The following is an 11,360-nucleotide window of genomic DNA, read 5'->3' on the forward strand; positions in this document are numbered from 1 at the left end:
CTTAGAATAATAATATATCATCTAACAATTTTGAAATATAAAAAGAGATTCTGTACGAATCTTACTAAATAAACTAAAAAATCACAAGCATTCGCAGGTTCTTACTCTTCTATAAATGTATATATTTAGGAATTTACTCTTTCGATACTATCCGGTCACGATTATTTAGTGAATATCGAAGATAAAATTTAAAAAATATCCGTTGCAAAAATTTACAATTCTTGTTGAGTAATTCATGGCAATCATATTTATGGAATAAACTTTCAATCACCATCAACAGCAGCATTGTAGTTTTTCCTCAATTGCATACGAATAGAAATGTACGAACAAAAGTGTACCACTGCAATACGAATAGTACTGCTGCAGTACGAATAGAAGAGTACCAATGCAATCATAGACGACGAGAGACCTGCGGTTCTATACTCCACTGGTACTGTTGCTTTTACTGGCATGTTTTCTTTCAAGACATCAGTTTTTATTAGGTTCTACAGTACCTAACACGCAGGTTAAGAGATTGTTCAAGGATGGGTATTGTTTCAAACTTTTAGGAAAACTTTTACCTTCGAGACATCATATTAGTCTAAGCTCATGGAAGCAAAAATAAATTGACCTATTGGGACGGGGAGACTCTGTCAATTTTTATTTCGAAAAGGGAACGGATGGTGTTCATTCACGTCGTCTGTGCTAGGAATGCTCGCATGTAATTGGTTCATTATTCGCGTAAATTTGTTATTGAAATTATTATCAATTTTACCGCTTAGCAATGAAATTAGAGTGATAATTAACACATTACAAAATTGTTATACATTTTATCTATCCAACAACATATTGGTTATTGTTATCCATCATGTGGTTATGCTGTTATTAGCGTTTGAAATCTGACGCAACATTTGCCCGTTTCATTTCCAATTTTACAGAATGCATCCCAGTATAGTAAACAAAGACGTGTCCCACGTCAAAATCAGAACACCGTGTAAAACTTTAGGACTCCATTGTATTTATTTAATTTTTACTATTTTGAAGATCCCAAAAGTTCAATAACGCAGAACTTATAAATGTTAAGCTCAAAATATAATCGCAGATAGACGTCCAAGCTGAATTGGGTTGTTTAGCTGTATCAGTTATTTACATCATCTGAAAAAGCTGCATTTTCTAAGAAAAACGTGATTTTCAAAAAATTTCTTTCGTTATCCTTTGGTTTTCGAATCACGAATTAAAACTGCTCAAAATCCAAGTAACCAAAAGTTCAGATAAAAGTAGAATTCATAGACTAATCAGCCAATCCAACGATCATGAATAGAATTCTATTCAGCTCAATTTTCAAGTAATTAACCCTACTTTTGGGTTCGCATTTGTTGAATTAACTCCGAGTAGCATGCAAAGCAGCTTCTAAACCGAAGTAGAAAGTTCACATTATGTTCGGATAGGTCGCTAACAGAGCGCTATTCAGCTTGAAAAGAAAAACTTCAAAAAACTTAAAATAAAAATCAATTTGCATTTTATCAATTTCCTCACTTATAATTCGTGTTGGTATAATTTCATGATAATCATTTACTGAAGAAATCTACACACTTAAAATTTGTTGCCGGGTCTCGGTAAATTATTGCCGAGAACGGCACCACTGAGTGCTCGGTTAAAAAAATAATGACAGCTGTCACATTTTTTCGTGAATCTCGGTTCACCTAACTGATATTTCGGCTCGTTAATATTTTGTGCCGAAACTTAAGTTAGGTTGAACCGAGATTTTCGAAAAAATGTGACAGCTATCATTTTTTTCTAACCGAGCACTCAGTGGTGCCGTTCTCGGCAAAAATTACCGAGACCCGGCGAAAAAATTTAAGTGTGTAGATCAGAAGAATAATCGAGTTCTCCCTATTTGCGCGATTTTCTACCATAATTCGCCGATGAATTTCTCTGCTATCGTATCGTTACCAGTTACCAGTGACAGTTAGAAAATATGTTGAAAGTTATTTCATGAAAAGATGCTTGAAAAATCTGATTTACAATGAGTATTTCGTCGTTTTTATATCACTTTCCGTATTTTACGATCTTCATAAGGGTATTACTCAAAAATGTATCGTACGACGATTTGAAATTTTGACCAGAGATTCTGGACGTCATAACGAATCGAATAATGTACTCAGATCTTTTGGTGCATTTTTTTAAAATAACAGTCTGTGGGAGCACAAATACCCCTATTAACGCTCCTATATCGCCGTGGATTGCCTAATATTGCAAATATAATACCTAAATTCCGAATACATTGATGTTAGATTATACCAACGTGAAACGCCGAAGCTTCGTCACACGCGTTTCGCATTTGTAATGCTTCTAGATATTATGTCACATCCAGTTAACGGTACATAAATTCAAATTTTTTTTGTGCAATGTGGCTTAAAATTTATCTAACGGTTCTTTCAGTGATCAATTAATGAAGTTACTTCCAAATTATATTCGTCTTCTATGATTACGGAATCAATATAGTTGAGAATAAGTGCGTCCAAATTATAGCATTTTAGCGAATATGCAGAAAACGTACGATTTAATTCGCGAATCAGTGTCGAAACTTTTCAAACGGTAAGTGAACTTCAGAGGCATGAAATCTCTTTTATTAATTAAGAATGGCTTTCTTACAGCAAAAATAACAACACTTTTTGTCAATTTTGGGTAAAGCACACAAAAGAGGAAGAAATCCTACTCTTTGAAAAACGATACCTAAAGAAATTTTTACGTTTTCACAAATTGTACATAACGGGTATGACGTTAGAGGAAATGAGGGTAGCTAAACGATTTCAGGAAGTCTCGATGGAGCTGGACGATTCTGCAGTCGATGGTAGTTTTGGTTCGGTAAGACGAAATATAAACTCTGGCATATAAAGTCGGTGCTTTTTTACGGTTTTTTTTTCACAGTTCTGCAGAAAACACTATTGTTCTTGCTACAATGAAAATTCTAAACATGTTCCGAAAACGGATATCCGTATCGGAAACCGCACTACGCCTGACAAAACTGACGTAGTAGGACTAGTACACAAAGATAACACGGTGAGTTTGTATGAATTCACTTTAACCACTTTTTGAACGATTTTTTTTATTTTCAGTTAATTCCTTCTGCTGAAGAATCAGCCATATCTAATCAACCAACGAAAGAGCTGCCTGCGAGGTCTGAAAACACAGTGATATGGGATCTTCCTCCACTTGATCTTGACATCGATTTAGGTCCTTTCGTAATCGACAATTGTAATGGCCCGATATACATATCCTTTGAGCAGCCAGAACCGTGATAAAAAGGTGACAATTTATATGTTATATTAATGTTTCTGTATGAATTTTATAACTTTGTTGAAAGAATTAGCTATTTATTTTAAACTATGTAAATTATTCAGTTTTAGTATTAGTAGTTCATTTAAAGCTCTTCTATATATGTGAGAAAACAGTCATCGATAATTTTTTCCTCTCAAAAGTCAAGGGTGCTATTTCACATGGAAACCATTTTTAAATTCTTGGTAATATTTCATCCGTTGGCAACTGTGTGTATAGACACTACCGGAAAAACTAAATCAATTGGGACAGCCTCAACCTTCCACGAGGCTGTTTAAGTTCGGTTTCGACTTTTCAATTTTGCCAGGCGATTGTCATTATTGCTTTGACTTATAAACGTGGCCCAGAACATAACCACAAAAAGAGTTTTCTAGCCCGGTCTTAAGATTAATCGTGCAATAACTTATTTTTATTTAAGATATATTACAACGATGTCTGGCATAGACTTAATGTGTTAAAAAAACAGTTACAAAGTAAACGAAAATAACCGGTATGTCATCTCGCTAAATAAATTGTCGCTGGGGTGGTTCACTTAAAACAAATTTTATATTAGACGTAAAAAGTAGACCAAAGTTTGCCCGCTTCGATTCGCATTGCGCTCCCCCGTTGCTCATTCAGACCGTTTCCAGCCGGCCGGAACAGCAAGAGCAGTGCTGTACACCGCTACCGTACGGTATGTTTGCTTCTTTGATATCGGTTAGCAACGAGAGTATTCTACCGGCGGTTTCAGTGGGTTTGATTTGCACCTTGGCCTCGTGATGCTCTCCATTCTCGATTCGACCCGAGCAAGTATGACTTTGCGGGCTGACGGAGAGGTCAATTAGCGGTACCTTTGGAGACTGTGGCATGTACTGTTCGGTTGGAGACGCTTCGATAGAAGAACAATTTTTGCCACCTTTCTCCAGCACCAACTGATGCACCAAGTAGTTGAGCTCTTTGAGCTTCAGTTTCATCACTTCGCGATCGTTAGCCAGTTGTTCCAACTGTAGATCACGCTCCATATCTTTCTGCTTAAGCAACCTTCGCTGCTGTTGATAGAGTGTGATGTATTCACCAATAGTTTCGGTTTCTCCCTGTAGTTGCATTACCAGATGCTCCAGGCGCTGTTTTTCATCCGACAGTTCGGCCACCTCTAGCATAGTTCGCTTGAATCGTTCCTGCAGTTTTTCCATGGCTTCGTGGGTCGGGAGACTTACCGTCGAAACGTTATCACTAATGGCATCCTGCTGGTCTGCTGGAACCTGCATGCTTGTCTCATGGTTTGGACTCGGCTTAGCTCTGCTTTGGAAAGAGTTTATAACTTTAACTAACTCTTCCTTCTCTTGTTTCAGTATTTCAATTTCACGATGGAGATCATGCTGACCATGGTCATGTTGAGAATGGTGATGATGATGATCAGCATTATGATCGTGATCATGATCGCAGCTGTCGTTCATCTGCTTCGATGTAGGCGACCCTGCTTTGCGCAACTGCTGCAATTGTTCCTGCGTCCTCTGTAACTCCGTTTGAAGCAGATTACCATCGTTGGCACGCGACTCATAATATCGCAATCGGTCTATTTCTTGGTTTTGCTGGAGGATTTGCTTGCTTAGTTCGGTGTTTTCATGCGCCAACCGAATCATTTCTTCGTCTTTAAAGTGCAACTTGTCGCGAATCGAGTTGAGTTCCATCTCGAGCTGTCCGTAGGTGGCCTTCATTTCCCTTCCTAAATGCAACTCCGATTGCAATTTGTCCGTAAGCTCCAGCTTGTCATTGCTCTGAAAAATAATGGAAAATAGTTAAGTATGAAGTGGAAATGCTATTGCATCTTGAGCATACAATTTGCACAAACGCTCGTTGCATTTCCTCAAGTTGGGGTTTTAGTTCCATATTCTGGGCTACTGCCCGAGATGCCTCAACTTTGGCAATTTCCAGTTCTACTAATAATTTTGCCGTGTCTGGTTTATCTATTTGAAGACGTTCCGCTGTCAGTTTAAGCTGCGTCAATTGCTCTTCACTTAGTTTCAGTTTTTCTTCATATTCTAATTGTAATTTTTCGATGGAACCATTTTGTTTCTGAAATTAGTGTAATATTAGGTAAAGAAATCTGTTCTCGTTCAACAATTGCTACCTACCGATTGCTCAGTTCGTTCCATCTCCATGTTGGCTACCTTTTCCCTTAGTAGCTTGAGCTCCGATTCCAGCGTAGTTCGCTGCTGCTCTGCATCCGTTTCCTCCTGCTGCTGTGAAGCGTAAATTTTCTGCTTAATCATCTGCTGCTGAATTTGTCGTTCTAACTCGCCTACGTGGCGAACCAGGTTGTCTTCTCGGGCGGAAAGTCGATTGTTTTCATCGGTCAACTCTTGAATTTTGTCAGCCAAATTGGACACTTCCTTGTTAAGGTGCAATACGTAATTCTGGTACTGCTGATTGCTTTGATCCCGTTCGTTACCGATCTGTTTAATAATTTCCTGCAAATCTTTGATTTGCTGAGCCTTTATGAGGTTTTGCTGACTAAGAGCTTCGATCTTCATGTTAAAATCCATATCGTCATCCGAGGAAAGCTGTTCGACTCGCAGCTTTGCCAGTCCCAATTCAGATTGCGTTTGTTCCAACTGCTTTTGAACCGAATGAAACTCCTGGTTCCGAATCTGAAGCTTTTGCTTAAGTTCGCCCAAGTCTTCTTGTAGATCTTCGTACAGCTTGCGAAATTTACTAGCCTCCTCTTGGTACTCGTTAAGTTGATTTTTTATAGTTCGTTCAAGGTCTTCGAACCGATGGCCAGATTGTTTAACCGATTCCAGTTCTTTCTCTAATTTTTGCACAGCTCCTCGAGAAGCTTTTAACCGGTTTTGCAACTCATCGTTTTCGGCTGTTTTCTCCCTAACCAAGCTTTGATACTTGCTGACAGTTGCTGTTAGTTCTGCTTTCTCTCCGACTAGAACTCCAACCGCTTGAATCTGCATACGCAACTGTTCTTGAATTGGTCCTAATTCACTGGTCAGTTTAGTAGAATTCTCCAATTTCAGTTTGTCGATTTCATTTTTCAGTTCTTCTATCGCCGATTGGTTGTTACGCAGTCTTAACCGGAGCTCGTCGTTTTCTAGTTTTTGAGCATTAAGCGTTCTGGAAAGTTCAGCCTTTTCAGATTCCAGCTCTAAAATGGTGTTCTGCGGCCCCAAGTCGGCACTGGCATTCGCAATCAACTGGCCGATTTCGTCGGAAATTCGATTGATGCTGTGCAGCGAAGCTTCCATCGGTTGTTCAGCCACATGAGCAACCTGTGGTTCCATGGCGAAAAAATCCGGCACCGGCTGGCCATTATTGTTATTGAAAAAACTAGCCACTCCCGCATAGGACGATGGCTGTGTTACTGAAGACACCGTGTGACTAACGTTCTGGTTAAGATTATCTTCAACAGATATTGTCGGCGCAGGCAGCTGTTGTTCGCTGTTACCGGCAACAGCAGCGACTGGAACAGGCGTTTCCCTTGCTGAGCTGTTTCCACTTTTGACGGTAGAGTCTTGCTTTTGTTTCGACTGATATTGCTTCAGCTATGTTAAAAGGGTTATAAAATTGGCGAAAATTAATATTTTGATAGTCAACATAAAACATAATGTACATTGTAGACTAGGCTGACGTGTCAATTTTATCGCTTCTAAGCAGCTCGTATGATCGTACATTGTTTTGTTCTATATGAGTAATTTAACCACAAAACACGAATCTACCGATGTTCCTTTTTATCAAGTACACTTTTCTTTGCTCTTAGGACATATGGAAATGATGAAAAAGGGGTAAAATAGTGATAATACGAACCTTTTTTCTGGCTGCTGCAATTTTCTCTGCTTTGTCTGCCATGTTTGTTGTTTTTATATTTTTGAATACTGACAGCAGACATGAATTGAATGTTTCGCAATAGGTGAGCGACCGTGAAAAACAAAACCCGTAAAACGAATTTGCTGCAAAGGCTTATGCCAGGAAAGACACTACACTCTGAGAAAATATTACCTAGCGAACACGTGAATTTACGTAAACCTGATTTTTTTCACTGGCTTTGGTAAATAATAAGCATAAAAATTGGTAAAAACAACGCAACAGCTTAATTAAATACGGATATGTACTCTATTATGAGTAAAAAATTGGTAAAAACAACGCAACAGCTTAATTAAATACGGATATGTACTCTATTATGGGTGAAAATTTGTGTGCAGATTTTGATATTGATATTGATGATTCAAGGCATCCAATTTTACTTAACGATGACTTCAGTGCAGGTACTCATAAGTAAATAAGTCACTTTTGCCTAAAAGTTCCTTTCCGCACAGAAGAGCTGATTTATGTAAAAAATACGATTTTTTGTATTGTGTTTTTTTGTTTTTCATTGTACAATTTTGTATTGATTCTTTGAAATAGTAAATAATTAAATGTGAACAGTTGTTTATAATTTACATTTTTTTACAAAACAATGACTACATTTTGACGTAGAACTACGTTTTTCTTTAGCCTACCACATAGGGATGTAAATAGGAAAACTATTACCGAAAAGGGGACGAAATATGTCCCTTTTTAAATGCTTATTAATCGGTTTGTTTTAAACCGATTTCCTTCATTTTTGCAGCAATTGTTTGGAGAATTATACACGCATCCACCCAAATGTAGAAAATTGTTGATTGATTATGCAAACTGTTGTACTATTGATAATTTTCAAGCCTTGTTTAAACAAAAATTACGTCCTCTGATTGGTCGTTATATGATTGCTTCCCAAGCACGGTTGACAGAATCATATACCTTGCAATTGAAAACATGCTATTTGGCCTATATAAGAGCATGTTTCAGCCGAAGCCGCTCATAATAGCTCTAGACAGCGACAACAGCAGTCGTCCTCCCGCAGCAGCAGCACTAGCCCTCTGGTTGGTCACCACGTCTCAGGAGCAGCGCGGCTCTTCTCAGCGTGCCTCGCCAGACTGCCATTATTCCCCCGTGTTAGGGCAGCATGAAGATCATGTTGTATCTCAACTCGTCCACTGTTGGGGCAGCACAAAGGTTGCGATCAGCAACCGATTTTGAACAGCAAAATGCCTTTTTTCAAGGCAAATAAACAATTAATTGAAGGGTGAAAATTTCCTAGCATCAACACAAGCAAACATTCTTCGCGGGATCCTAGCAATCAAATTCTGTTGTAGTTTATTTAGTTAATATCCCCACTGTTGGGACAACACAAAGGCTGCGATCAACATAACCGATTTTGAATAACAAACTGCCCTGTTAGAACGCATTCACAAAGGCAGTTAACTCGAATATGTAGTACTGATACAAAGTCGATTTTATCAATCAGCATGAACAGAATTTCGTCGTCTCTCAACTGCTCAGTTGCAACATGATGCAACACGCGACAGCGACAAACGAAATCGCTTGATGTTACAAACCGCAATAAAATACGGGTTAAAACCGTTGCGTGTGTGAAAGCACCATCGGTGTTTATTCGCTGGAAACAAATATCGAATGCGAATTGTGGAATAATTCGTCTAAAGAATATTAGAGAATTAGACAACTGAACAGAAGGGTGTGGCCTATACGTAGCACCCTTCGGCTATAAAAGAGTGTTTCTGGGAGAACTAGCTACATTCATTAGTCGGAAGGTGAGCTGGATGGACCGTCCACAACGTTGACAGCAGTAAAAGCAAATACAGCACTCAGAAGTAACAGCGGGTTGCGCCTGTGGCTGCCTTCAAATAAATAAATCACTTGCGCTGTGGTTGGTCACCACGTCTCAGGAGCAGCGCGGTTCTTCTTAGCGTGTCTCGCCAGACTGCCATTATTCCCCCACTGTTGGGGCAGCATAAAGATTGCCATCATCAAATCCAATTTTTAACAGCATGCCTTTTGCAAGGCAAATAAACAAGTCATTGAAAGTTAATAATTTTTGACATCTCAAGGGAGCAATCTGTGCTGGATAGTAGCAATTTAAATCTGTAGCAGCCGTCTAATTTACAGAATGTGAAACAGCTTTTACAGCTCATGCTTTCAGTGTCTTTATTACCTCACTGTTGAGGCAGCACAAAGCAAGCATTAGTAGACTTTGACTCATTAATGAAACACCTACAACAATGCATTTGTTAATAGTGTGCGTAGTTCTACGTCAGTTATGCGGTCGTGTCTTGGATACAACCTCCTACTTTTTTCAGCAATGTGTGCTTTGTGCAGAAATAAAGCAATGCTACATATGTTTTTACTGAACACTTCGCTAGTGTTATTCAAAATTGATACCAATATGTAACATTGATTTCGATCAACCCAATTGTGTTTTATCAGCAGTCCAAACTTTGTTCGAGGCGGAAAAATTCGTTCGATTACATCATTAGTTTTTCTTAATCACACAGCATTTTTTTGACACGACACAATACAAATCAATGTTTTACGGAGCCAATTATATCACCATCATTAGTTCTTGACAAACACAACGCGAAATCTACATTATTTTTCAAATTATGGCAAGGCATATTATTACTTTCAAAAGGTAGCGAATCGCATTTTAGTGAGTAGACGTATTTCTAAGTTGTACATTCTGTTGAAACGCGAGCTTGTCTCATCTGGTCACTTTAAAGTTAAGCACTTTCAGCCATAGAACTTCAACAAGTATTCGATGGTTTCTTGAAAACCACTTTTCAACTTTTTCATTTATTTCTTCTCGTGAAGAGACTTGTAGAAGAGAACTTTTAAAAGAATTTTAATTTAGTAAATGATAATACCTATATTTTTCTGGTCTTGAGATGCGATGCTAATGGCAAGATTTATACTTTTATTTATACAAAACCAAATTGGTTCGAGGCTGATGTCATTCGATTTAACGTGTACCTGGTCACTCACTTATATTTTTTTTAAATGTTTCTTGTCGTCGTTATGACAATCTGACTAATCGAATTGTTATGTATTTCACATAATATATTTTTCCGCGATTTTATCGCAATGATTTCGTACTAAAGAAACTCTGTAGTTTTGTATCAAGTTTATTTTTCTAAACAATTCGTGTAATATTGTATTATAAAAAATGGATATACCCTTAACTGAACCAGACCTCGTGCCATCAGATCCGAATACAGAGGAAACAAATAACAACGAAAGTAACACCAACGACGATGCTGCTAAACAGCGACCACCGAGGGATGAAAAATATTACCAAGATGCTAAGCAATATTGGTCCACCGTTTCGCCTACTGTAGACGGCATGTTGGGAGGCTTCGCCAGTATCTCATTCAACGATGTGCGCGGATCGGAACAATTCCTGCGAAATTTATATAAACTTAAGCCGGCTCCTGCTAAATTGTGGGCACTGGACTGTGGAGCCGGTATAGGACGAGTTAGTAAAAGTTTGCTGATGCCGATGTTCGCCAAAGTGGACCTGGTCGAGCAGGATGAACAGTTTTGTCGAACAGCGGAAAACACCTTAGCTCCAAGCGGGAAGCTTGGCACGGTTTTCAACTTGGGATTGCAGGATTTTACTCCCGAAGAGGGTAAATACGATGTTATTTGGTCACAGTGGGTGTTGGGACATTTGACTGATGACGATATAGTGGAGTTTTTTGCCCGTTGCCTCCGTGGATTGAAGAAGAATGGACTGATGGTGCTAAAGGAGAACTTCACCGCCGGACCGCATGTTGAGCCCGATCGACAGGATTCGTCTGTTACAAGACCGTTGCCTTGGATGAAGAAGCTTCTGCACAAGGGAGGCTTTAGGGTAATTAAGGAACAAAAGCAGAAGGACTTTCCCAAGGATCTGTATCCAGTGTACATGCTGGCTTTGAAGCCAATAATAAATAGCTAAAATTTACTGCATAATTGATGGCGTTCTTTTGGTTGTGAAATAGTCCTTTCGTTTTCACTGCTGGTAATTTTATAATTCTTTATTTCATTTATGCTCTGGTTCACAATTATCTCTTTTGTCCGTATTTAATTCTATTCTTAACGGCATTGACATCAGAAAACTAAAGATCATAGCTGAATGGTTGAACAGAACGCAACTGACGACGGGAATGTGAACTGAGAAATTCTGCTTGCTTGCCAGG

General features: G+C 38.7%; 3 protein-coding genes across 4 annotated transcripts; 2 read left to right on the forward strand and 1 right to left on the reverse strand.

Moving 5' to 3' along the window:
- Positions 1 to 2,316: 2,316 nt before the first annotated feature.
- LOC129725967 (uncharacterized) lies at positions 2,317 to 3,287 on the forward strand. 2 transcript variants are annotated; one of them, XM_055682458.1, is made up of 5 exons: positions 2,317 to 2,359; positions 2,422 to 2,577; positions 2,637 to 2,847; positions 2,911 to 3,042; positions 3,099 to 3,287. In XM_055682458.1, exons 2-5 carry the CDS (start codon positions 2,525 to 2,527, stop codon positions 3,279 to 3,281), a joined length of 579 nt encoding a protein of 192 aa, XP_055538433.1. In that variant the 5' UTR covers positions 2,317 to 2,359; positions 2,422 to 2,524; the 3' UTR covers positions 3,282 to 3,287. The 2 variants fall into 2 exon arrangements, with proteins under 2 accessions (XP_055538433.1, XP_055538432.1); XM_055682457.1 differs by lacking the exon at positions 2,317 to 2,359 and having other exon boundaries at positions 2,417 to 2,577.
- A 558-nt stretch (positions 3,288 to 3,845) lies between these two features.
- Positions 3,846 to 7,217, reverse strand: LOC129721512 (golgin subfamily A member 2). The gene is made up of 4 exons (XM_055674168.1): positions 7,114 to 7,217; positions 5,433 to 6,851; positions 5,137 to 5,373; positions 3,846 to 5,075 (listed from the first exon to the last, which is right to left on the reverse strand). Exons 1-4 carry the CDS (start codon positions 7,153 to 7,155, stop codon positions 3,933 to 3,935), a joined length of 2,841 nt encoding a protein of 946 aa, XP_055530143.1. The 5' UTR covers positions 7,156 to 7,217; the 3' UTR covers positions 3,846 to 3,932.
- A 2,959-nt stretch (positions 7,218 to 10,176) lies between these two features.
- LOC129723536 (N-terminal Xaa-Pro-Lys N-methyltransferase 1) lies at positions 10,177 to 11,133 on the forward strand. The gene has a single exon (XM_055677812.1). The coding sequence runs from the start codon at positions 10,346 to 10,348 to the stop codon at positions 11,117 to 11,119; it is 774 nt and encodes a 257-aa protein (XP_055533787.1). The 5' UTR covers positions 10,177 to 10,345; the 3' UTR covers positions 11,120 to 11,133.
- The last annotated feature ends 227 nt before the right edge of the window (positions 11,134 to 11,360 follow it).

The sequence above is a fragment of the Wyeomyia smithii genome, chromosome 2 (assembly GCF_029784165.1).
Source record: "Wyeomyia smithii strain HCP4-BCI-WySm-NY-G18 chromosome 2, ASM2978416v1, whole genome shotgun sequence".
NCBI lineage: Eukaryota > Metazoa > Arthropoda > Insecta > Diptera > Culicidae > Wyeomyia > Wyeomyia smithii.